The sequence below is a fragment of the Sminthopsis crassicaudata genome, chromosome 2, assembly GCF_048593235.1.
Source record: "Sminthopsis crassicaudata isolate SCR6 chromosome 2, ASM4859323v1, whole genome shotgun sequence".
In the NCBI taxonomy this organism is placed as follows: domain Eukaryota; kingdom Metazoa; phylum Chordata; class Mammalia; order Dasyuromorphia; family Dasyuridae; genus Sminthopsis; species Sminthopsis crassicaudata.
The window spans coordinates 260,039,392-260,066,839 of NC_133618.1; the positions used below are offsets into that span (position 1 = coordinate 260,039,392).

General features: G+C 34.2%; 2 protein-coding genes across 2 annotated transcripts; both read right to left on the minus strand.

Moving 5' to 3' along the window:
* Nucleotides 1-1,869: 1,869 nt before the first annotated feature.
* Nucleotides 1,870-2,802, minus strand: LOC141553400 (olfactory receptor 11H4-like). Its single transcript, XM_074285071.1, has one exon. It carries the CDS (start codon nt 2,800-2,802, stop codon nt 1,870-1,872), a length of 933 nt encoding a protein of 310 aa, XP_074141172.1.
* A 20,569-nt stretch (nt 2,803-23,371) lies between these two features.
* LOC141553401 (olfactory receptor 11H4-like) lies at nt 23,372-24,303 on the minus strand. Its single transcript, XM_074285072.1, is given in 2 exon segments — nt 23,372-24,141; nt 24,144-24,303. Coding segments are annotated over 2 exon segments (930 nt in total).
* Nucleotides 24,304-27,448: the final 3,145 nt, after the last annotated feature.

The window sequence follows — 27,448 nt, forward strand, 5'->3', positions numbered from 1 at the left end:
ATTTTGGACATAAAGTCAAAGGTTTATTGGCATTTTCAAGGGCAAGTTATCTCAATAAAATTTGAATTGTCTTCCCATTGCTGTTAGAATGCTGAATTGCCATCATTCCTCTACTGATAAAGTCAGCAATGGTCTTATTAGTTCTTGCATAATTTTTGTATAGAATATCCCCCTGTCTCTGCTACCTGATTGATTTTGCCCTATTCCAATTTAATATGTGCATTATATTGATATCAGCTGGATAAAAATCAATTTTATATCATATCTTATACCCTATATCATTTTTTACATCTTAATCCTTGTGTTAGCCTGGTGATAAACTACTTTCACCTCTTTCTTACTATCTTATTCTTTAATCCTTGAGCTCACCAAGAAGTCACTCTTCTCTGCTGGGACTTTCAAATCCCTCTCTGTTTGGCCACCAACTGTTGGAGTATAGTTCCAATGAATGGTGAGAGTGTGGTTATGAATTTTTACGAGACAGGCAGGAATCTGTTGAACAGTCCATTTATTGATCTGAGAGCCAGGGTTTATATATTCTTTAATCTAATATTGCAATAATATTATACTTTTTAAAGGTACTTAGTGTACATTCCAAGATTACAGGTATACATCATTTCAACATTCCAATTTAACATTAATGTTAAACAATAACTTGTAATAATCTACTTATCTAACAAAGTCACAAATTGTATCAATTAGCAGTAACGAACTACTTATTTAACAAAGTCATAAACTGTATAGTTTGTGATGCTCTGTTCCAATTACATGCATTGTCCACCAAGAAAACTTAAATTTATCCCAAGCAAGTATGTCATCACTGTCAGGGAAGATAGTGAGCCAATGCTTTTAACTACATGCTCTTATAGTGAGCAAATATCAAGTAATAACTGGACTGGACTCTTCCTATGCTACAATCTTTCTGAATTCCAACTCCTTTCTCCCAACAAAGTGAAAGTGACAATCAGAGTCTCCAACTGATATTAATGCAATCTCTCTTCATTCATATCATACTTGTAGCACTGGGCAGCATGAGAACAGAAATCTGGACTCGAGCTCTATGCTGAGAATGCCTTTTAAGTTAGAAGTAGGAACAGTTAAAGAGTTGTGAGTCTCTGCTAACAAGTTGTGTGAAAGGGAACAGAAAGGATGATGATGGTGATGGGTGTGCTGATTACAGAGGTAAATTGCTTATGGTATAGATGGGATTCACTTGATCAGATGGCCTTTATGCCTCCTGTTCCCTGGAAATCTTGAAAAGGATTATGGCAGATCACAGGGAAACCTGTTTTGATACGACAGGTAACAAGAAGAACTCAACAGACACAAGCTTAGTCCAATAAGACCCACCTTCTTAAATTGTGGGTTGAGATCCCATATGGGGTCTTATAATTGAATATGAGGATCATGGAATTATAATTTATTAACAGAAAATGTTTGATTTATATACTTATTTTATATACTTAACTATCCGGGGTCACATAAAAAAATTTTTTTTGAATAAAAAGGTATTGCAAGTACACAGCTGCTGTTTTCTGACTCAGACAGAGGAAACTCTTTTGATACTCAATGTAGAATTTAGAGTAGAGACTGACAGGTTAAGTGTTCACCTGATTTTTACTGTTATGAAATTGAGGTTTAGATGGACCATGAAGGAATGAGGAATCATCCTGAGAAGATGTTTTCAATTCACCCCTGAAGTATAACATTTAGTAGCAGTAGGAAATTGTTCTCTCTCAATTATCTTTTATTCATCTTTGTATTTCCTCCAGTGTTTTGCCCACAGCAAGCATATAATCAAAGTTTGTGGAATTTAATTATCTGTAATTAGATTATAGAACCACATGTAAAATTCATATATGTGACTGTTTATTCTGAAGTGATCCTCAAGACTTTTTTGAAGGCTGCCTTCATCTCTTTGTTACGGAGGCTATAGATCAGGGGATTTAAAAATGGAGTCACAACTGAATAGAACAAGGTTATTATCTTCTGTACTTCTCCTGAGTTCTCAGATGTTGGGCTCACATACATGATCATAAGGCTCCCAAAGAAGAGACAGACAACAGCCAGATGGGATCCACATGTGGAGAAAGCCTTACGCCTTCCAGCAGCTGAGGGGACTTGCAGCACGGCTCTTAATAGCAAGATGTAAGATCCAAGGATGTAGAGTATAGGGAGGAAGAGAATGAGGGAGTTTAGAATATAGAACAGAATTTCAGTGACAGGAGCTGGGGAGCATGATAAAGCTATAATTGGATCCAAGTCACAAAGAAAGTGGTCAATGATGTTGGGACCACAGAATGATAGCTGAGAGAGCTGAATAGTAGATGGAAAATAACTTAATAAGCCAAACATCCAGCACCCAGACAGCAAAGTGTAACAGCGCTTTAGGGTCATAATAGTTGGGTAGTGTAGTGGGCAGCAGATGGCAAGATAACGATCGTAAGCCATGATACACAGGAAAATGATTTCAGTTGCAGCCAGGGAGGTAAAGAAATAGAACTGGATGATGCAGCCAACAAATGAGATGGTCTTGGTTTCTGAGAGGAGGTTTCCTAAAATGTTGGGCACAGTAGAATTTATATACCAGAATTCCAGAAAGGCAAAGTTCCCTAAGAGGATATACATGGGTGTGTGGAGCCTCTGGTCCCACTTCACTGCACACATAATGGCCCCATTCCCCATCATGGTCAGGATATAGATTATGAAGAAAAGAGAAAAGAGTAAGATTCGTGTCTGCCAGCTACCAGTGAAACCCAAGATGACAAATTCAGTCACAATGTATGCTCCTGACTTGTTCATTGAACTCTGAGCTGTGGAAGAGACAGAAAAGACCATCACATCAATGCAATGTTTTTGCATTTTATCCATTATTATGACAAGGATTTTAATGAGGACTTTGTAGGATTTGTAAAGTAAATACCTTATCATATGAAAATCAGTATATAATAATCCTGTCTTGCTCTCAAGTCCAAAATTTCTCTATTTTTCTAATTTCTTCAGACTTCAGTGTTTTTGGTGCCCTATTCAAGAAAAAGAAGGGAATAACTGTTTATTAAATGTCTTCTTTGAAGCAGAGCTGGGCTAAGCAAATATAATTTTATTCTCCAATTCAGAGTTCAATTGGCCATCTTTCCTTGTTTAGTATGTTACCCAAGATTCAGGTACCTACAAAGAACAGACTGCTGGATTTCCTTTTCACTCATCCAATAAAGTTATAGCAACTTTTTAGGTATTTAAGGAAGATGTAGCATTTGAAGAAAACTTTTAATGAATGTAGGGTTCAATACCAAAAAGTTCAACAACCCAGTTATCAGAATTTGTTACTTGTGGTTCTTTCTATACTATAAAACATTTTCTATCTTTCCTTAGCTCTTTGCAGGAATGTTAAGGCTTCTTTTCTGAAATATCAGTAAGTGATATTTTAATGTTATTTTAGTTTGCATAGTTGGTCTAATCTGAATGGAAAGACAAAAACTAATTTCTAGTTTAAGGTCATTATATATATCAGAATCTTGATTTAATTTCTTAATAATAGCTGAATATTACATAACACTTTATAGCTCATTTGACATGCACGGTAGTTCTTATAGTTAGACGTCATAGATAATATTATTCTGAATTTGCAGATGAGTTAACTAGGGCTCTGAGCTATAAATTTACATATCAATGTTATTGATAAGTGGTGGAAAGTGATAAGTGATTGGTGGCAAAATTTCAATTCTGGTCTTCCTCTTGAATTCAGCATTCTTTGCAACAAGTCACACTGGTTCATGTAGCTAATGCATATTAAAAATAGAGCAAATCAATACATTTTCATTACAGATGTGGATATTTTGCTAAGAAGCCTCCTAGAGGCTTTTGATGATGATAAATCAAAAGATAATGAATCATAGTACAACTTTATACATGTTCCAAATCACTAATGCTTAATCAGAATTTTCTCCTGATGATTAAATCTATCCCTTGTTATATCTTGATAATTGATAAAGTATATGACACTTTGCAGAAAATTATTTCTGAAAACTTATGTATGAAGTAGATACCACTAAATCATAGACTCTCAGAGTTGAAAGAGATCACAGAGCCATTATAATAGAATCTAGTCCAGAGGTGTCAAACAGACAGCTCATGAGCTATATAAGGTTTACAATTCTCCTGAATTTGACAGGAGCCAGATTAAAATACAAAACATTTAACAAATAAAGAAAAATATGACACAACAGATAATGTTGATTTGCGTTTTCCTCCTCAATTAATATGCAAACGTAGGAATCCTTCTATATGATTCAGTGACCACATTTCTATGTGAATTTGAATCTAAGGATTTAACCCATATGTGAATATAAAGATCCTCTACAATGTACATGACATGTGGTTATTCATAATTTGCTTGAAGACCTGTAACCAGACAGATCCTGTTCTCTCATGAGAACATGCTTCTTGTTCTAACCTCTCCATCCAAAGAGAATAAATTTGGTGGTCCCTTTTACCTGTGATAGTCCCTCAAACACTTTGTTCATCTGGCTTAACATTCTTGATACCATTAAACAATCTTTGGTAAGATGTTTAACCTTAGGTCCTGTACCATCATGGTGATTATTCTTTCTCTGGTGTTCTCTCCAGGTTATTTTCTAATATGCACCACCAAGAACTAACCCTACTATTTCAGAGATGATCTGACCAGGGGAGGCTTTAACTTTTACACGAAAATTTCTGTTCACTATGCCTCTTTTGATTTAGTACCATATTGATTGAGTAACTTTTAATTATCACATTATCAATCCTTTGAGGTTGCAGTTCACTAATACATGTAGATCAATTTTGGATGGAATATTTATGTAACAAATACTCATTCTCTCCACTTTACCCTTTGTAACTTCTGCCTTTCTTATGTTATTTCCAACAGTGCCTTAGTAGTACAGTTCTTCATTACCTTTTGCTTTGCTTAGACTATAATTATTTCTTTACTTCTCTACCTGCCTGTTGTCTCTCTCAGCCCCAATCAATTCTATTGTATTATGCTATTGCCTAAAGGATCTTTAATAATAATAAAGTTCAAATGACTTGATTACCAAAGTCTATCAGTTCTTACATTCTATGCTTTTCAATTCCTTATCCCTTTTGGTTTTCAAAGCCCAATTTAGTTTTTAGGATGCCGTATGACTGAAACACCAGAAGGAAAGAAACAGACCAAGAATATACATATCAAGTTTCTGCAAAGCCTGAAGCCCCAGTTATTTAAAAAGAATTACCTACAGTGTTAAGTGGGTCTAGATCAGCACACTTTGACAAAAAGATCACGATTCAGGAAACAACCTAGGGATCACACAGCATTTGCTTATCTAGATATCTTACCTTCAAAAATAACTGATGACGCACTAAATAAAATGTTAGATCTAGAGTGAGGAAGACTTCAGTTTAAATTCCTTCTGGAACATTTATTAGCTATAGCTTGATGAACAAATCATTCAGCTGCTTTCTGTCTCAGTTTCTTCAACTATAAAATGTTAAATAAGAATAGTACTCAACTTGCAGGGCTGTTGTGAGAATAAAATGACATGGTATCTGTAAGAACACTTAGATAATTCCCTGGCAGATATTATACAACATATAAATGTTAATTCCCTTTCTTTGGGAGGAAATCATACTCCAGGAAATATCTGAAAACATATACAAAAGGGAATAGACTTTAGGAACCAATGCACCAACGATATGTTATCTTATCTCAATACAATTTCAAAATCGCCTTCTCTCTGTCTCTGTCTGTTTCTCTCTCTGTCTGTCTGTCTCTCTCTTTCTCTCTCTCTCCTTCCTATACATTTGTATTATTGTGAGGGGCAGTAGAAATTAATCATCATTTTTTTTTGGTTTATCAGTGACTATTGCCTAGCAGAGGTATCAGGGTATTCTTGTGATTCTGTAACAATATGAACTAGGTTCCTGCTCACAAGATGAAAATTAGAGTTACCATTTCATTGTTCTAGCAAGAGCCTTATCTCCTACTCACAGTGATGTGCTGGAACCAGATTAGAGAATAGTTCAGTTTTTAGTGACAGCATTAACATTTAGAGAATCAGCAAACAGTATTAATCAGAACTTGATATATTATTTGGTTGATAGTCTAGACTTAAAATTCTAATAGAAGAAATGTTAACAATGTTATTTAAGCTAAAGGGGTATTATGCCTATATTCCTCTTCCCCAGAATTTGTAAACATTTCTCAGAATACCCGTTCTCTTACATGTATTCTATTTTTTGACTCAAACTGATTATCACCTCTATTTGCACATGCCCACTTTTACTCAACTTGGTGTCTTGAGGCATGCTTCTTTCTTTCCCTGATATAGTCATTCCTTCTTAAGACTATTCTTGAAATTCTATTCTTTCTTATCATTTCATTTAGAAATATAAAAAGTATCTTTCCAAGTGGGTGCTCAAAATTAAGGGTATTCTCTCTACAAATGCATATATCACATGATTTCTTATAGAAAAACTGAATGGGCTAACTAGATTTCTTTTTTAGAGCTTACAAAACTAGGAGCAATTTAATCTGGAGTAAAGGCAGGAGGTAAGATAGACATTCAAGAAAGGCAAATGGACAAAGGGGAAGATCATTTGTATTTGAAACTATAAAACAGGACAGGAAGTCATACTAGAGGGAATATTACTAAAACATAAATCGAATGCATCATAGAATCCTGCAAAGTCACTTACTGAGTACTGCAAATAACATAGCCTCTTAATGATATGTTCTGCATCAATAAATTTCAACACATTTTCTTTATATTTTATGAACTATGTCTAATGATTTCATGCAGGAAGATGAGGGAATTCTAGTGCTGAGGATCAATCATGGTCTTTTGAATGAATATTCAATATTAGCAATATCTTCTTGGGGATCTCTGTTTGAAGGACAATTGAGAGTACCAATTTCCAAATGGAATCAAACCCTACTCTAGTTGCTCTTATTTATATAAGTGTTCTGAGTGTTTTGTATTGCTTGGTACATAAAAACTGTAGTTTTCAAAGCATGTCAGCCTTTTACAAAGTATACCTCAAATTTTCCTAGGCAGAAGTGTATAGGTATGTATATGTATGTAATGAGAAGATTGCTACCCACTATGGTCTCCTCTCAAACAGTCATAAAAAAAGCTGAGAAGAGACATTCTAAGTTTGGACTTTCCATTTAAATGATTTATCCACTCACCTGTAACTCAGCCTTCTGGATTCTGTACTTCTCCAGTCTTTCCTTTGATCTTGTATCCATACTTAACTGTCACTCAATATCTTAAAATCTCAGTACTAATCATTGCATTACCTTGGGAACTTTCTTTTTTCTTTTTCTCTGATGCAGGACAGAATAGAGTGTACAGGAGAAGAATATTCTGGGTTCTTTTAAATAATTAGTTTATAGTTAATAGAAAAAAAACAACGATCAGATGATCACTAGGATAGATGGTGCCTTTACTTGGTAGTTGTCATTTCTAGTTTGGATTGAAGAAGAAGTCTCTTAAACATCTAAGTCACTCTCCTGGACCACTCCCCTAATTGCACAAGTAGATGCAGTTGTCAGGTGAGTGGTAAGTCATGTTTATTTTTAATCAATTAATGATAAAAACTCTTGGAATCTGATCCCTGATGGAGGTTATTTAAAAGGATGTGTGGAGATACAGAAAGGAAGTCTCCCACAAAATGATTTATGGTTCAAATGAAGTCTCAGGTTTCTTTTCAGGCATTATCAGTCGCTTCTTTAAGTGTCCCTTCTGCATTATCATCTCCTCCCCACCCCCCATTTGGGTGCCTTAGGTATAAGTAGATACAATGAGGTAGATAAACGTTTGAGGACCTGTACTGGTGAATCTCAGGAAAACTTTCATTTTTGTAAAGGGGACCAGTCTATTGGGAAAACATCTCTTAGGAATAAGGAAAAGATTAATGATCCACAGGCCTGATGAAATGTTTGCCTCATTTACTTCTGTCTTCTAATGACCTAAATCTGTTTCAGAAAAATTTTTGTGGCTTCTCTTGAAGTTGCAAATTTATATTATTAATTGTATCCCACAAAATTCAAGTTATAAACCCTAAAAATAATTTCTTTACTTCTTATTCTTCATTTCTGCCAAACCATGTTGAGTATGTAATTAAAAAAAACACATATTTTACACAAAATTGAGTCAATCCCAACCTATATCATGGTATTTCTTCTAATTAAGTAGCTAGTATCATTTTATAGATATCAACTAAGTAATATAGTGGATAAAGTTCTGGGTCAGGAGTCATGTAATTTTATTTTATTTTTTTTCAATTCAAGTTTGGCCTTATTTACTAGTTGTGACCCTGGGTAAGTCACTTAAACCTGCTTACCTCAATTTTCTCATCTGCAAAATGAGGTAGAGTATTAAATGACCAACCACGTTAGTATCTTTGCTAAGAAAACAACAAATGGTTTCATGAAGTGGTATATGAATAGAGAACAATAATATACATAATCAGATCATTTGTGGATGGAATATTTGTTTATAATTTTTTCCCCCTTATAACTTCTATTCTTCCCCCCCCCCCCATTTCCATTATCACCTGCCATTCAGGTCTTCATCTTTGGACTCCTATACTATCTTTTTAACTTGTCTTTCTACTTCTAGTCTTTTGCAGAAAAAAATCTGTTCTAGAGAGGCTGTTACCCTACTGTACAAAAATCTTTAATGCCTAAACATCTATTAACTTTATTGAATAAAGTGCAAATAACTTGATCATCTCCAAAGTCCTTTCATTTTTTTACATTCTTTGCTTCTAATTCCTTATCCTTGTGAGTATTCAAAGCACTTTTCTGGGTGATAGTTTATCTGACACACCTAAATGGAAAGGAAAGTCTTTAGAATATAATTTTGAGGCTTCAGGGGAGCCTGAAGCCAAAATAATTGAAACATAACTACCTAAAATGCTGTGTCTAGTTCAACACATTTTGACCAAAAGCTCATACATTCAGAAAATACTTAGGGAAATACATAGTCTAAGCTCCCCTAGATATCTTTCCTTAAAGGAAGGAAGTCATGTTGGCAGGATATGCCAGAAGAGAATAGATTTTGGGACCCAAATCATCAGAAATCTTTTGCTTCAACCCAAATAAAATCTGAGTTTTTCACTTTATCTCCTTGTAATTGCTTGTTATGCATCTTTAATGTGAGGCAAAATTTAAAAGAAATCTATAATTGACTGATTACAGCTAGCTGCTGAATTTTTCTGGCTAATAGCCCATTGCCTAGCAAAGATGCCTGTACCTTTCTTAATCCTGAGGCTATCCTACCTGATTTTCTCTTTTATTCCTTACTTGTTTGTTTTAGCTCCTCTTTTTAAATTTGTTTTTTGTTATAAACTTATGAAATAAAACAAGCATTTCTATAATAGAGTAGAATATGATAAAAATGATTATACATGATGCTGCAAATCTATTATATCCAACTTGTTATTCCTTTTAAATATATATTAAAGTTATCAAGTAGCTGTTTTTTCTTCCCCCCACTCCCTTCTGATGGCTACCATTTGATACAAATACATATATAAATATATCTGTGCATATGTGTATCTCTGCGTGTAAAATCATCCTATATATACTTCCATTTATCAAGTCTTTCTCTGAGTGTAGATAGTGTCTTCTTTCATAGGTGCTTTGTAGTTAATTTGGATATGTATAAAAGTCAAAATAACTTGGTTCTCCAAAATTGTTCTTGAAACAATAGTTCTATTACTATATAGAAGGTTCTCTTGATTCTGCTCATTTTACTATTATTTCATATAACTCTATTCATGTTTTTCTAAAAATGATTAAGCTTATCCTTTATTATAGTACAGTAGGTTAGGTTTCGGCTTATCTGCAGCTCAGGGGGTTACCTGTAATATTATTCTCCAAAGTGTACTTTTCTCTGTGAGCGGGTTTCTTGGGGGACTTCTGGAGGGAGCCTTAGTTTCAGTTCAGAGTAATCACCCCAAATACATCCAGGAGTTAAAGTCCAAATACTTTATGTGATACTTTTAACAATACTAAGATCTTCCCTGGAACAAATACCTATCATTTTAACAGCAATCCTCTTCAAGAGGTGGATAACATTTTCCTGAGCATTAGGAAACAATGCATCTACAATGAATCATGATTGGGTGTTACCCAAGAACTACAAAGAGTGGCATGGCTGAAGTATTTTACTAATAATGAATTGCCTACAGAAGTGTCACAAAATATACTATCAAGAAAGTGTTTTGATCGGAAAAGAAAGGTTGACAATTTTGTGAGAATAAGGTATAAAAGAGAGTTGCACTCAATTTTTGAGCCTGATGCTTGAGTTTTGTTTATTACTCCTAAAGAATTTCAGAGTTCCTTTGAAAATATAATCATGTGCTCAATAACTTCAATATGAATTTATCACATTTTTAATTTTTTAAAAATTAATGCTTTATAACTTTTCTTTTTTTCATCACAATCATCTCTCAAATCCCTATTCTAAAGAAAACTAAGAAAACTAAAGAAAGCTTATTCCAAAGAAAAAGAGATAAATATAACATATTAACCTAATAACCATTTAACATTTTCCATTTTCCATAGTCTCCCACCTGTCCAAGGAATGAATGATGATACATTTCCTCATCTATTCTACAAGTCTTGTTTGAGTATTTCATCTTATGGAACATGCAGCTCTCTCTGTCTTTCAGTTTTAGATGTTTGTATTTTAAAAAATTTCCATATCTTGATTTTGGAGGATTTATAGGCTGACATTGATATGAATAGCATAGAGTGAAACTTGCAATGTCTCTCTCTGAGTTTGTGGAATTGCTGATACATAAATATAAAAAGTCATTTCTCAGTTTCCAAAGCACTAAAGGGATATCTTTTATTCCCTTAGTGTACTGTTGCTTACATTCTATGAATTTAAGAATAAGAAGAGAGTTGCTTTGTTAACAGAAGTGTTGGTAAATGTTGTCCAAAGGCTCTCTGAAAAAAAAAAAAAAAACAACCCACTTATGATACACTTTTTTAATTTTTATTTTTAAAATTAATTTTATAATTATAACTTTTTTTTGACAGTACATATGCATGGGTACTTTTTTTTTTTACATTATCCCTTGCACTTCCTTCTGTTCTGAATTTTCCCCTCCTTCCCTCTACCCCCTCTGTAGCGTGCTGTCGTCTCCAGAAGCTGCTGGATTGCTCTCTGGGAAGAGATCTGCTGTGTCTACTCAAATCTCTCAGACAGATTCTTCTTCCTGTAGTGAACCGTTGTCTCCAGGTAGTTGCTGTTAACTCTTGTCCAGAGAAGTGACTTCCCTTCCTGCAGAGAGCCGATTCCCTTCCTGCAGAGAGCTGCGTCAAGCCAGATGTAGTGCAGAGTCTTCTCCTTGAATCCTGGCTCTGAATCTCCTCCAGCTCTTATCCTTCTCCAGGCAGACTAACTTTCCAGGCCCACTGTTCTCTCTTTTATCCTCCCAGAGAATGGGCGTGGGATCATGCAAGGGCTTCTGGGAAGAACCACTTCAGCCAATGAGTTTGCTCCTTCTATCAAGTCAACCTGAGTTCTCACCTTGTAATTGTCCAGACAACCTGAATTCTCACCTTGTCATTGTCCAGACAACCTGAGTTCTCACCTAGTAATCCTAACACCCCTCCCCTAGATGACAGGCATTCCTATACATGTTAAATATGTTATAGTATATCCTAGATACAATATATATATATGTACAAAATCGATTTTTAAATTTTAATTTAATTTTTTTTTGTTGCACAGGTAGAATTGGATTCAGAAGGTAAGAATAACCTGGGAAGAAAAACAAAAATGCAAACAGTTTACACTCATTTCCCGGTGTTCCTTCTCTGGGTATAGCTGATTCTGTCCATCATTTATCAATTGGATATGATACACTTTTAAATTCAATTTGCATGATTATGTTTTCTCCATCTCTTTCTAAAGTCTAGAAATCAACAAAATGATGAATCAATTCCACAATTTATTTGTCATTTTCCTAAGATATAAATGTTCACAGTGAGAATTTTAGAACCTCATACATATACTCAGTGAAAAAAGAGAGACTTCTTTTCCTCCATCAAAATTTCTTGTGCCATATGTACAGAGAGGAGCCACCAGGACTCCTCACAAGTGTTTTTTCACATCTGGAAAACTCTGTATCCTCATTTCTACATCCTGAAAGTCCTAGTTTCAAGACAGTTCTAGTGCCTTTTCTTTTCTTCTTCCCAGTTATGAAAGCTTTTTCTCTTTAAAAATTACTTTGTATGGTTTTATGGACTCTTTGTATTTAATTATCAGTTAACTTGTTCCTTGCCTAAATAAAGTGTAAGATCCTTAATGGAACTTTTAAAAAAAATTTGTTTCTACAGGTAGGTGGCATAATAGCTAAAAGTCTGGGTCTCAATTCAGGAAGCCGTCCTCAGTCCAAATGTGGTCTCAGATACTAGTTGTGACTCTGGGCAAATCATTTAACTCTATTCACTTCAGTTTGCTGATCTGTAAAACAAGATGGAGAAGAAAATGGCAAACCACTCTAGAATCTTTGTAAAGAAAACCTGCAATGGGGACTCGAAAAAATGGGGCAGAACTGAAATGACTCAACTACAACTCTAATTTGGATGCAAATGACTGATATATTTTTTGTCCCTAAGCTCTATCAAGGTCATTGAGAGTCACTTTAAAAAAAGCAAAATACTAAATGGTTCCTTAAAGAAATTCATAGTTTCTTTAAAAATCATTTTTGGTTCTTTGCACTTTAAAGTGCTTTATTGTTGATGTTGAAAGTTGTATTCACTAGGACAATTATAATAACAATTCTAGACAAATCATGCAAAGGAGTCAATCTGTAGTTGTGTTAGATTAAAGCCTTGATTTATGTTTTTTCCAGCCAATTTTCTATTTTAGCTTCTAAAATTATATGAATTGTCTATCACAAATATAATTGGAAGATTATATAAAAATATGTCTATTTCCAGCAATTAATAGCAAAATAGAATGAGATGATCTAAATAACACAGAAATAGCAAAAACCATTTTGAAGCCTACATAATAAACAGTGCTTTCAGGTAATGGGTTTATTTGATTCTATCAGCTGAGGTTCATTTGAACCAGGACAATCAAGGTAGGCCATAAAAACATAAGGGTTCTTTCTGAGAAGATGTCTCATTTCAGTTCTTAATCCTCAGAAATAATAGGAAAAGATAATTCCTTTTGCAATGATCTTTTATTTTTCCTTATGTTTCTTCCATTGTTTTGCTGAAGGTAAGCACTTAATCATTGTTTATTGAATTGAATTACTTGTCATTCAAGCTTAGAACCACAGGTAAAATTCATTTATGCAGTTTTTTTTTTTTTTTTTTTTAAAGCAATCCCCATGATGTTTCTCAGGTCAGCCTTTATCTCCTTGTTTTGGAAACTATAAATCAAGGGGTTAAGCATGGTGTCACCACTAAATAGAATGTCTGATTCAAGCACACCTTTTAAGAGTTTCAGTCCTTTACAACTTTTTATTCTAATTCTGTGGTTTTCTTCATTTCTGTCAAGCAATGATCATATGATTTTTAAAGTATCTTTTCACAAAAATTGAATTTATTTTAAACTAGATTATCATAATTCCTCAATTAAAAAGCTAATATAATCTTATATAGAGGTAGATAGGTGGGGAAGTGGTTAAAGTGCTGGAACTGGAGTCAGAAAAGTCATCTCTGTAAATTTAGATCTGGTCTCGGATTCTTATTAGCTGCATGACTTTGGAGAAATAAACCTGCTTGCTTCATTTTCCACATATGTAAAGTTAGAGAGGAAAATGATAAACTACTCCAATATCTCTTGTCAAAAAAAAATCTTAAATAGGGTCATAAAACATCTGATATGACTGAAAAATGATTGAACAACCATCGCCTTTTAGCACACTTTTTAACTCAATATTTCTGTTTTTATTACAGCAATTTAAAAAAATTCTATCTGTTGCTGCTTTTATTAGAACCAGATAGTATAATGAAATAGAGGAAGAATGATTAAGTAGCCGTCTACTTGAAAAAAATTCTTGGCCTTCAGGATCTGCAAGGTCTTTATGAATCATACTTAAGATTCTGCAGCAAAACCAAGTAATGACATCTTTGGCTGCATTAGGAAAGATAGAATTGCCAGGAATAAAGTGATCATCTTCCTCTCCTCTGCCCTAGTTACCAGGGTGCAGAAAGGCTTTGAGACCATGTAATATGATAATTGGCTAAAGAAACTGGGAATGTTTCACCTGGAAAAGAGAGGTCTTGATAAGTGTCTTTGTAAAATACCTGAAGGGATATTGAGTGGGAAAGGACATTTGTAGCATTCAGTAGTTACTAAGGTTCCTTACAACTTCAAATTTTTGTATTTCTGTGAAGTCATGTTGATTCCAACTATGATACTAGGACAGATGAAAGGGGCAAATAGATTTTCGTTCATTTTTTCTCTCAAGGGAAAGGGATTTCTGGGAGTTTGATTAGTTCTACTGGAGGATAAATATAGATTATTTCGATACAGATAAGTTGAAGTTGAAATGCACAGAAAATTCCAAATAGGGTGAAGCCGATTACATGCTACCTTTTGGTTGTATTGATTCCTTGATTTCCATGACTTATTGTTCTTTGCTTCTCTCCTGCCACACATCATTGTGATGAACTAAGAGCTACTAATGAAGAAAGATAATTAAAAATGATTAGCTCCAGAATGGAATAGAAACTAGAGCACAATATACTAATTTGTTTGTGATTGAAACACAGTAGTTGTGACATACCTGAATCATAATGTTGATGAGTGAATGAAGGCCAGAACTCTAATCATAACTCCATTGTTAGGAAATATAAGGCTGGGGACTCCTTGCACATGTTTATCACTTCCTTTACATTTTGTATGACTTTGTATGTTCATATATAAACTTTAATTTTACATTCTGTCTAGATCACTTGACAACTTGATACCAAAGCAGACTTTCCTTATATGTGTGAACTTTCAGTTAATGTGCCTTGTAAAGGGTTGAAACTTTTAAAAGGTATGCTTGAATTAGACAACTGAGCACTTAAGGCTAATTACCTATTGGACAATGATTCTATTAGCATATGTTTGGAAAAATGGCCCTTCTCATTGTTCCATGCAGTCTGGATGTTTGGTGTATACAGATAATCATAGGAAGGATTAGGGGGTGGAGTGAGAGAGGCGAGAGGACTTCACTTGACCACAGGATGAGGAGGAAAAAAGGGTGGAGATTCTAGACTCCAGAATCAAAGAGGGATCCTTGGCAAAATTCCTGGCAGTTTTGTCCATCTCCTTCACATCTCTCTCTGAAGACCAAGGACTTTTGCTTATCCTGATTCTGGCTGATCCTGAGGCCTCCAGGGAGCTAGCTTGGACTCTACAATTCTTGTTTTTCCCTATAGAGAGATGAACTCTGTTCCATTATGATTTTATTAGATTGTCATATTATAACTTTGCCTGTGAGAAATTTCAAAATAATAGTTGAATTTTCATGGCCATAATCACTAAAAGTTTATGCCAACTTCTCTACTTATATTAGAATTTTACAAATTTGAGCTGAAAATAATCAGGGAAAATCTTTAGATCAGAGGTATCAAACTTATGGAGTACAACCCAAATTAGGTTTACATATAATTGGGAAATGTTTAACAAAATCAATTAAAAAATACAACATAATGTTAATTTGTGTAAGTTCTAGTTTTACTTGAGTTTGATACAACTATTCTAGTTGATATCTAAACATGAAATCATAGCAGTTTGAGCAAGAAGTCACTTTATATATCAAGTAGTTTGACCTCTCGTTTTAGAGTCAGAGGTTTTAAGTGACTTGCCAAGATCAAATTATTAGTGATAGAACTAGAACTGATGTCTTGGTCCTTTATGTTTCCCTGACCTAGATGTCTTTCAATACTTTATTTCATTTCTATCTGCTAATAGATTGTGCCCTCAGTAGGATCCTGGAGAGTCTCATATCCTTACAGATTCATTATATTCCTAATCTAAGTTGTATCTGGTAATAGTTGCTTCTTGGTTGGTGGTAAGTACCCAGTGTATAGAATTCTAGATTTAAAGTAAGGAAGACCTGAATTCAAATCCAAACTCAGATACCAAGTGGGAGTAAGCCACTTAAGCTCTATGTCTCAGTTTCCTTAACTCTCAAATGGAAATAATAATAGTAGTACCTACCTCATAGCATGTGATGATCAAATGAAATATTTGCAAAGTACTTAGCACAGTGTCTGGCAGATAGGAGGTGCATGATTAGTGTTTCTTTTCTTCCCTCTTCCTTTCTACTATGAAAAATTAGTGGGATTATGAAAGACATAAAATCGGACTCTATCTAACCATGGCATGATTACTTCTTCATATTTATTATTGATATATTTAAATTTTTTAAAATTCATTTTTTGTGCTACATTTTAAGTTTTGTACTCTCTCTTTTTCTCCTTACTCCATACTAGAGAGGGCCACCATTTGACCCAGATTTATAAATATATGTAAACCATACCATGCATTCTTCTATTTATCAAGCCTTTCTCTGGAGAATCATAGCATCTTCTTTCATGGCTTTTTTGTGGTTGATTTAAGTATTTGTAATAATTAGATTAATTTGATTGTTCTTTGAACAAAGATACTGTATCTAATGTTCTCTCACTTTTTGTTATGCCATACAAGTCTTTCTATGTTTTTCTAAACTCAGGCAAGTCTAGGAAAGAACCAAAAAAAATCCAAAAAAGAAAGCATAGAAAAACAGTGGCCATTTCCCAATTGACAAGTACTCAAAATTTCCAGGTAATTGCTACCACAAAAAGAGCTGCTTTAAATATTTTAAAATGTATAGTTGTTTTCCTTTCCCCTGATAGCCTTGAAGCAATGAAATATAATTCCCCTTTCAACTTCTGTGGAAGAAATTAGTGAAAGGAGAAAGATCAAGGAGGATAACTTGAATTTAAGAAGGAGGAAGAAGAAATTGAAGGAATTGTGAGGGTGTGGAATTGTGAAAAAAGGCCAGAGAAGGCCAGAGATTGGCTGAGAGGAAGACAAATTTGGGAAGATTTAAGAAGCTAAGTAGCAAGATTGTGCTAAGGAACATGCAAGGCTAAAACCTCAATACAAGGAGTTGACTTGAGAGGACTGTAGAAAGAAGGAAAAAGATGATGGACTAAAGAAGAAAAAGGTTAAAAAAAGGAGAATCATTTGAAGAAAAAGAAGGAAAGGAAAAAGAAATAGAGAAGAAAAAGAACTCAAAAAGAATGAAGAGATAGCCAAGACAGGTAATCCAAGTAAAGTCATTAGTGAGGGAAGGGAAAAGAAACAAGGTGTATTTTTAAAACTATAACTTAGATTCTGGAAACGAGAAGAATAACTTCAGCCCTGAAGCTAACCAAAAATATTTTGCCACAATATTTGTTTAGGGGGGATAATGACCTCTGCATGAATCAACTTCAGGATTGAAGAGGACACCATTTAACATTCTCAAGCTGTGGTAGCTGAAGCATGGGGATCTAGGATATACCTACCCCCAAGATTATGTGAATGTTTGACCAATAATATTGGGTACAAATCTGGTGAAGTGGCAGCTGGCATTGACCAAGGCAAAGACCAAGAATCTTGCATCTAGTGAATATGGCCAGTAGGGGCAATTTTGAATGGCTTGGAATAATATGTAATATTTGTATTTCTGCAACAGCCAAGTGATTGCTATCTAGGTTTAATAAGCAAATTGATTTTTGTCCTATAAGGTATAGAGACTCAGGGACTATTTTTGCACTCTCAAGGTTATTAGGGAGAGGTAGGGCTATACTTTGCTAGGAAAGAGGAAAAGTTTCCCAAAGGTTCAGATTAACAGGACAATAACATAATGAGAAGAAAGTGAAAAAAGAAACAATTAGGAGTAAAAAAAGAAATAATCTTGGGGAGAATCTAGTTGGAATCTGAAAAAATAATTGTTTGTTCTTCAAGGAATGAGGATATGGAGCTATAGGTGCTGCCAGATGAAAAATCTTTTAGTTGTGCTTCATTCTTCCTTTTCGAAGACGATCATAACAGGGTGATATCTTGACTTATACATGAATTGGTTTTAAAAGAGTCAGAGGTTGTCAATCTCAGTTTCTCTTTCAGTGTCATCTAAGTCTCTTGCAAGACAAAAGTCAGGATGTTTGGCAAGTGCAGGGGATGCAGTGGATGATTTTGATACTGATATCTGACCAAGCTCTAAGTTCCTATAGCACCTGTTTCAGCCACCTTTATTGCTTTTGGGACAAATTATTTTCATCTTTCCATTCTGCTGGAGGGAAGTCTTTACAAGCTTGGTGTATTCATCTCCCTAACTCAGTGATGGATTTGAGGCCTGTCAGTTATCCTTAATCTAACTGAGCCTGTCTGCTGAAGTAGTTTATTAGGATGTGGCTGCTGTGCATGCTACAGATTCTTAGAACCACAGGCGAAAGCTGGGTAACTGCTTGGACACTGAGAATAAATGAGCAGCCCTGAAAAAAATCTCAGCAAACTCTTACACCAGAGGTGCTAGTTTTTCCTTAACACACTATATACTGCATAGTGTCACAGGAAGAAGAGGTGTAGTGATGGTAGGCGATTCTCTAATGAGGAAGTAAAGAGTATGCTATTTATTTATCCAAAAAACTATTTTCCTTAGTCATATATCCAAGAAATGTTAGACAGGCTAACTATTACTCATGGTAACTCAAGTGTCCACAAATGATAATGCCAGAATGAACTTAGAAAGCATTTCTAAAGATTATAAGGATTGAGCAAAACAAAGAAATAGTGCTTGGACAGTTTTAGTGGCACAGGTCATAATTTCATCTCTGCTGCTGAACACACAGGATTCAAAAGAGAAAAGGCAAATTTGGGAAATAAAGATTTGGCTATGCAGATAGTTTTATAAAGTCAAAATTTCTTTTAACACAGAGTTCTAGTACCTTTTTGGATCGTCCCCAGTTTTTGAGAGTTTCTTTCCTTTGAAATTACTCAGCATAATCTGTATGGATTCTTCATAGTGGTCTTTGTATTTGTATGTAGCCAAAATAGGCTGTAACATGTTTGATAGCCGGGACCGTTTTCCTTTTAATTTGTTTTTATAACTTTTAATTGTTTAATTTTTAAAAAAATTCAAATGAATTCTTTATATGTGAAATATCCCTTTTATTCCTTAACTGAAAGATAAACTAGAGGGCTTTACCTTTATTATTTTATTTTATTTGTTTATATTATTATTTAGAGAGGGGTTTACCTAATTCTTTTTGGTGCATGTAGGCTACATAAACCAAAAATATGACATAGCTATTAACTCATATGCCCATAAAAATTGGGCCAAAGAAAAGTTCATGATTTCATTAATATTTTTTAGGTTTTTTTTTGGCATACTGAAATGTTTGCTTGTTGATTAATTATATATTGAATGAGAAAATTTAGAATAAAAATAAACAAAGGGCTCAAGGGAGTATATCAATTGTCCTTTTAAATCAAGGCTTGAGGTATATAGATAAGGTGTATATATATATATATATATATATATATATATGTATGTATATATATATACATACACACACAAAATAGACACACATACATATATATCAATATTTATCTTTTCATCTCTTTCAGGGACTTAATTTAAAAGATATGTAAATATGTGTGTGTATCTATCTATCTATCTATCTATCTATCTATCTATCTATCTATCTATCTACAGATCTTAATTTAAAAAAACAAAAAAAGCTCTCTTTCTATATATATATGTGTTTCCCCCCTGTTGTTTCTTTATTTTAACTTCCAAAACCATACTATTTCAGTGAATGGTGTTAGGGACAAACAGAATGAGTTGATTGTATAAAATATGTCTTTTGTCAGAAGCTAATATCAAAACAGAATGGGATAATCCAAATAGTAAAGAATAAGTAATATTGTTTTGATACAGACAAGATTATCTACATCTGACAATTAATCATTAATTAATGTCACTCAGCGGAGGAACAGTTGCACCAGGATGGGCAGTACAGAATGGATAAAGATGAGAAACCTTCCTGAGTTGATGCCCTCTTTCAGTTCAAAGAATTATGTTCAGGCTAGTAGGAACAGATTCCTCAATTGTCTTCTACTTTATCTTCATATTTCCTTCAATATTTATCCTCTACCTATGATGCTGTGTTGTGTATATATTTTGCAGTTTCATAAACGATTTTCCTTTTTATACTGAAATGTTCATTTAATGATGATTGATTTATATTCATGAAAAAAATTATAATAAAATTCTAAAAAACATGGAAGCTATCTAAGATAATTCAGAATGACTCATGATGAAAAATTCTATTCACCTCCAAAGAAAGAACTGATGGAGTCTGAATGTACATTGTGTTGTACTTAAAAAAAAATACCAACATTCTTTTTCTACTTTTTTTTTTTTTGGTTGGTTGGTATTTTCTTCACAACATGAGTAATATAGAAATATGTTTTTTATGACTGCACATGTATAAACTATATCAACTTCCTCAGGGAGGGGTGAGAGAAGAGAGAAAGGGGTGAGGAGAGAGATAGAGGGTGAGAATTTAGAACCTAAAATAAAAAAAGAGTAAATATCAAATGTTTTACATGTAATTGGAAAAATATTTTAAAATTGAGGCAATAGTATTAGTAGTTCTAATAAATTGAAATCTCAATCTATTTAATTTTCCCTCATTAGCTTTTAAATTTTTGCTTCTAAAATCATATTGCCTTAGTAAATGACCTCCAGAAGAAATAAAGTAAGTTGATTATTAGAATGTTGTCTATTTCCTGAAGCCTATAGTAAAACAAAATGGAATGGTATATTCTTTTTTTTTTTTTTTTTTTTTTTTGCTTCAAAAATGTTTTATTGATGCTTTTGATTTTTACATCACAGTTATTTTTAGATTTAGACCACTGTGTCACCCCTTTCCCCATTGAACCCAACTTTGTAATAAAGGATAACAGTTATCAAAAGTACCTCATAGTCACCATATTTAATAACATATACAACATCCTACCTACTATGTCCGCTCCCTCCCCCATTACTGTTACAAGGAGACCAATATGTTTCCTTATCTGTTCTCTAGAATTATTTTCTCCTTTCTCAATCATTTAAAGCCTGAATTCCTTCTTGAAATATTTTCCTATTTTAGTTGTACTTGAGCATATACTATGAGTTTTGTTTATTTTAATCATATTAGTACATGTAAATCATCCTAGTTTTCTCTGAATTTCTTTTACATAATACAAAATAATATTAATTAGATCTATACATCACAATTTACTTTGTTACTCTCCATCTGATGGGCATTCAAGTTGTTTCCAGGATTTTGATACCTCAGAGAATCCTATTGTGATTCATATTTCTATCTTTGAACTCTTTGGGGTGTATGTTTGGTAAAAGAGTTTATTGAGTCAAAAATATGATCAGTTAAATTGTAGTTTTTTCAGAATAATTTTAAATGGTTATCAGAATGGTTGGATTTATTCACAGCTCAACCATCAATATATTAGCTTTCCTTTTCCCCGCTACTGCTCAATCATTCCCATTTTTGTTATCTTGGTCTGGGTGATAGGTGAAACCTCAATGACTTTTAAAATTTGCATTTCTTGAATTATTTGTGATTTGGAGGAAATTTCCAAGGAGCAAATAATACAGTTTATAATCTGCAACTCTTTTTAAAACGTGTTCATATTGTTTGGTCATTTATTTATTGAGGAATAGCTCTTGTTAATGCTTTTTTTTTGTCTCCTCAAGTGACAAAGTAGTGTTATGAATGCAATTGGTATTCCCTAAATTTAATTTAGCAAATATTTATTGAAATAATTTGACATTAATAGTTGGTGACAAGGAAAAACTATTAGAGTTAAGTAATAACTCTGTTAAATTAAATGTAAGAAGTACTGTTATTGTTGCTGAAATCAGAAATTTCCCCTTCACTTCCCTTTTAAAAAACAAATTAAATATTATTTCAAAACTGTATCCTTTTTTCATTTAAGAAATTTATGGAGTTTGACAGTCTTACTTCTGGAGTCCCAAATTTCATGCTTGCATGTACGTGGATTCATCCTATGTTATATTCCAAACCCTTTCTTTTAGCAAAATGAGAGTGAGAAATCAGAGATTATAGCTGATACTACTACACTCTATTTTCATTCATTCCACACTTACAGAACTAGGCAGCCTGAGTACAGAAATCTGGACTAGGGCACTGTGCTAAGAATGTTATGTCTATGTTAGAAGTAGGAACAATTGAGAAGTTGCATTCCTTTGCTAAGCACGTTGTGCAGAAAGGAACAGAATGGATCATGATGGTGAAGGGAGTGCTGATTATAGAGGTAAGATGCTTCATAACATAGTTGAGAAATGTAATTTTTCTAGTTCGGTTTTCTTGGGGTCTCTGGAAGTAGCCTTTGTTTCAGTTCAGTAATTGCCACAAGAGTAGCCAGGGGTTAAAGTCCAAATCCTTTATTATCTCTTCCAAAGTCTTGTCTCCTTTCCTGGGGCCTGGTTAGCTTTCTTAAAGGCCTCCTGGAGTTTTGGTTTCAGTGGAGAAGCTAAGGAGGACAGCCCTGCCACCAAGGTGGTGTGAAATGGGAGGAATCTGTCTAAGTCCAAGGGCTTGTGCCTCAGCCTCCAGTCCGTTTGTCATCTCTGAATCTCTCTCCGATCTTCTCAGTCCCCCAGAGCCTGAATGAAGATCAAATGAATCTCTCCTTGGTTCTGAGAGCTTAAGCTCCTGTCTCCAGGTCTCTTGTCTTCTCTGCCTCTGAATGAATCTAGCTGAGGCTCCTAGCTTATATGCTCTACGCTGAGTATAAACCAATCATTATATCACTAGGAAACCATTATTTGTTGTAAGATTAAATCAATCATACTGAATTTAAAGAACTATTAAGCACCATGATAAACTAGGTAAACATTATCTCATCAATTTCATTTAGTACCTTGTAAGCATCCTTGTTTTGAGTTCAGAGTTCTGGCCCATAATAAAGAAGCATCTGGGGGCAGCTAGGTGGCGCAGTGGATAGAGCACCAGCCCTGAATTCAGGAGGACCTGAGTTCAAATGTGGTCTCAGACACTTAACACTTCCTAGCTGTGTGACCCTGGGCAAGTCACTTAACAAGTCACTTAAGAAGTCTCAGGGGAAAAAAAAAAAGAAGCATCTGATCAGATGGCCTTTAGGAGCAGTAGAAACTATTCCTTTCTCAATTATCTTTTATTCATCTTTGTATTTCCTCCAGTGCCCATAGTAAGCATGTAATCAATGTTTGTGGAAATTAATTATCTGTCATTAGAATATAGAACCACATGTAAAATTCATATATGTGACTTTGTTTATTCTGAAGTGATCCTCATGACTTTTTTGAGGGCAGCTTTCATCTCCTTGTTACGGAGGCTATAGATCAGGGGGTTTAAAAATGGTGTCACAACTGAATAGAACAAGGTTATTATCTTCTGTACTTCTCCTGAGTTCTCAGATGTTGGGCTCACATACATGATCATAAGGCTCCCAAAGAAGAGACAGACAACAGCCAGATGGGATCCACATGTGGAGAAAGCCTTATGCCTGCCAGCAGCTGAGGGGACTTGCAGCATGGCTCTTAGTAGAAGAATGTAAGAGCCAAGGATGTACAACATCGTGAGGATGATGATGAGGGAGCTTAGAATATAGAACAGAATTTCAGTGACAGGAGCAGGGGAATATGATAGAGCCATAATTGGATCCATATCACACACAAAGTGGTCAATGATGTTGGGACCACAAAATGATAGCTGAGAGAGCTGAATAGTAGATGGAAAATAACTTAAGAAGCCAAATGCCCAGCATACAGACATCAAGGTATAACAGCGCCGTAAGGTCATTTTGGTTGGGTAGTGTAGTGGGTGACAGATGGCAAGATAACGATCATAAGCCATAATGCACAAGAAATAGGCTTCAGTTGTACCAAGGGAAGAGAAAAAATAGAATTGGAAGAAGCAACCAGCAAAAGAAATGGTTTTAGTCTCTGAGAAAAAGTTTTCTAACATGCTGGGAACAGTGGAGGTGATGTACCAGATCTCTAGGAAGGCAAAATTCCCTAGTAGGATGTACATGGGAGTGTGAGTCTTTGGTCCCACCTCACTGCACAGACAATGGCCCCATTCCCCATCAAGGTAAGGCTATAGACTATCAAGAACAAAGAAAAGAGTAAAATTTGAATCTGCCAGTGACCAGGGAAGCTCAGGAGGACAAATTCAGTCACGGTATGTACTTCTGATTTGTTCATTGGTCCCTGATCTGTGGGAAAGACAAGGCACAATTACATTAGTTGCCTAGGATAAGAATTTTAATGAAGTCTTTGTAGAGATTCTAGGCTTTTAGTCATTTAAAATCTTAATCATTTAGAAACCAATCTTAATAATTTCAATTTCTTTTCTGCCTATAATGTCTACTTTTTTTGTCCTAGCCAGCCCATGTCTCATCTTTCTTGTATCATCTTTCAGATTTCAATCTACCATTATTTATTGCTTACTACGATACCCTGTAAAGAAAAACACCACTTGTTTAATAAGATTGTGTCCACCTCTTATGTGGGTAAGGAGAATTTGCTATTTAAGGGAATCTGTTAATGGGTATAAGATATAATAATATCTGGGAAGGTAAACAATTTACAAAGCTTTCAGGTTAGTTATGATTCTTTTCCTATTATGAAATATTTGCTTATTATCTTTAGTTCTGTGGCAGCACATAAAACCAAGTACTCTTGTCATCTTTTGAAATATGAATACTATTTGGAACTATGTTGAAAGGTTTACAAAACTGGGCATTTCCTTTAATCCAGCAATATTTCTACTAGATCTGTATCTCAAGGAGATAAAAGCATAAGGAAAAGGATTTATATTATTTTATAAAAGTGATTTCCTGAAAAAAAATCATGCTAGAAAATGTTGTGTTAAAAGAAGGTAAGATATCTTAAGAACCTACTGCATATAGAGTTGAAAAAAGAAAATGGATTGCAATCTTATGCAAACTCATTTCTAATCTCAAAAAAATAGCTCTAACATCTTTTCTTGCTTCTATCTCTAATCTAAGAAAAGACATAATCCATTACACTATCAGAGGGGGATTATATTGGAAAAACACTTCAAGGAAACAGGGTCTTGGAGAAGGATTTCACCTAGCAGACCATTAAGTCATTCAGTTTCTCAGTTGAGATATCGTAATCAATTTCTGCAATTAGATAATAAATTGGCTCATCAACTGGCACAGAACGTCAGAAAAATATAAATGATAAGCTACTTTTCTGCTTTAGGAGAGCCCATAGTGAGAAGATTTTTTTATAGTAGCTTTTTTTGTTTATTTGTTTGTTTGTGACAAAGAATTATAAAATGTGTGGTTGCCCAGCAATTAAGAAAAGGCTGAACAAATTGTGGTTTATGATAATGCAGGTTATTATTGTGGTATCATACATGACAAACAGAATGGGTTCAGAAAAATCTGGGAAGCATATGAACTAATGCAAAGTGAAGTGAGCAGAACCAGGAGAACATTATTCATAATAATAGGAATAAAATAATGATGATGAACTGTGCAAGACTTATCAACTCTGATCAATAGAGTGATCCAAGACAATCCTGAAGGACTCATGATGAAAAATGTATCCATCTCCAAAGAGAAACTAATGAAGCATATTTAAAAGAAACTTTCTTGCATTTTTTGGCAACATAGTCAATATGGAAATATGTTTTGCATGACTTTACAAGTATTATTGATATCATGTTATTTGTTTTACCAACGAGTTAGATGAGGGGTTGAAGAGCAACAGAATTTGGAAGTCAAATTTTAAAAAGTTTAAATTAGATTTTTTTTTCCTGAGGCAATTAGAGTTAAGTGACTTGTCCAGGGTCACACAGCTAGGAAGTGTTAAGTGTCTGAGACCAGATTTGAACTCAGGTCCTCCTGATTTTATGGCTGGTGTGCTATTCACTGAGCCATCTAGCTGACCCCCCAACTTAAATATTTTTAAAAGGGTGCATTTACAACATTAATTTCTTACAAAGGTCCATTGAAGGAACTGAACTAATCTTTAACATGGACTTTGTGTTCTTTTAAAAAAAATCTTCATTATGGAATTTCTTTTTTTTTTTCCTGATTAATATTAATGCAAAAAGTCATTGGTTATAGTAGGAAGGATGCAAGAAGGATGAGGAAACTCTACCCCTTTGTCCTTTTTCTAAGCAGCAGACTTGTGCCAAAAATAGTCTTGAATTTTTCTTCTACATCTCCCTGCTGTCCAAATTTCTTGTTATTCTATACCTTGATAAGTTTGGTTCCATAGGCTGTGGGATTTTCTGGGCCCAAGACAATTTCCCAATCATCTGGCATTTTCTTCCATTGTTTTTCCATTAGAATCTGGGTTTTAGGTAGAACTTATATCTAAGTAACTCCCAATTTGATTCTCTTGAGATTTATCTTTTTGACTTGCTAAACATGGCTAAAAAAAGCCTTTAACAGCCTTCCTACAAATATCCAGCAATAAATTGCTTTTCCTCATCTGGTTCCCCTGTCCCCAAAATTTTAATAATCTGAATGACACTGGATCTCAGCTAAAATTGGTTCTCCAAAGAAGAATTCCCAAACTGATAAACCACCTGAACTTCACAAATGAATCAGTTAATCTTTAACAGAATAAAAGTTTCTCACTATGGGATCATCTAAAGCAGAAAAATAATCCATTATTTACATTTCTTTTGATGCCAGATAGGCTATTCTGTACTTGCTAATGAACCACTTTACTACCTAATTGCAGAAATTGATTAAGAGATCCCAGATGAGACATGAGAATGATATAGTTTGATGGCTTCTGATAGGTGAAATCTTGCTTGGAGACCCTGTTTGTTTCCTTGAGCTGTTTCTACCAATATAATTCCCCTCCAACAGTGTAATGATTATGTCTTTTATATTAGAGAAAGAATCAACAGGAGATATTGAATTAATTTTTTTGAGGTTAGAACTGAATTTGCATATCAATTCATTTTCTTTTTTCAACTCTTTCTATAAGTAACTAGTTCCTTGGATATCTTATCTGTTTGTTACATTGAACATTTTTAAGCATAATTAAAAAAATCTCTTTGATAATATACTTGGTAAATCTCAGACTAAATATTGAATCTTATATTTTGTTGTTCAACAACTTATGAAGATGCTTTGTTTTTGCTGTCCAGAGTTTTTGGGCAATCAAATTCATAAATTTGTGACTGATACTTAACCTGCAAGGAATGCAGACTGAGAAGAATCCAATAATCAATAGTCAATACTTAAAAACACCTCTTTTCTGGTGATGACAGCAGAAGGTCAGAGCATCTCATCTTGGGAATGCATAAAACATACCTTTAAATAAACATTTCCAAATACTTTTACAATGTTGGTAT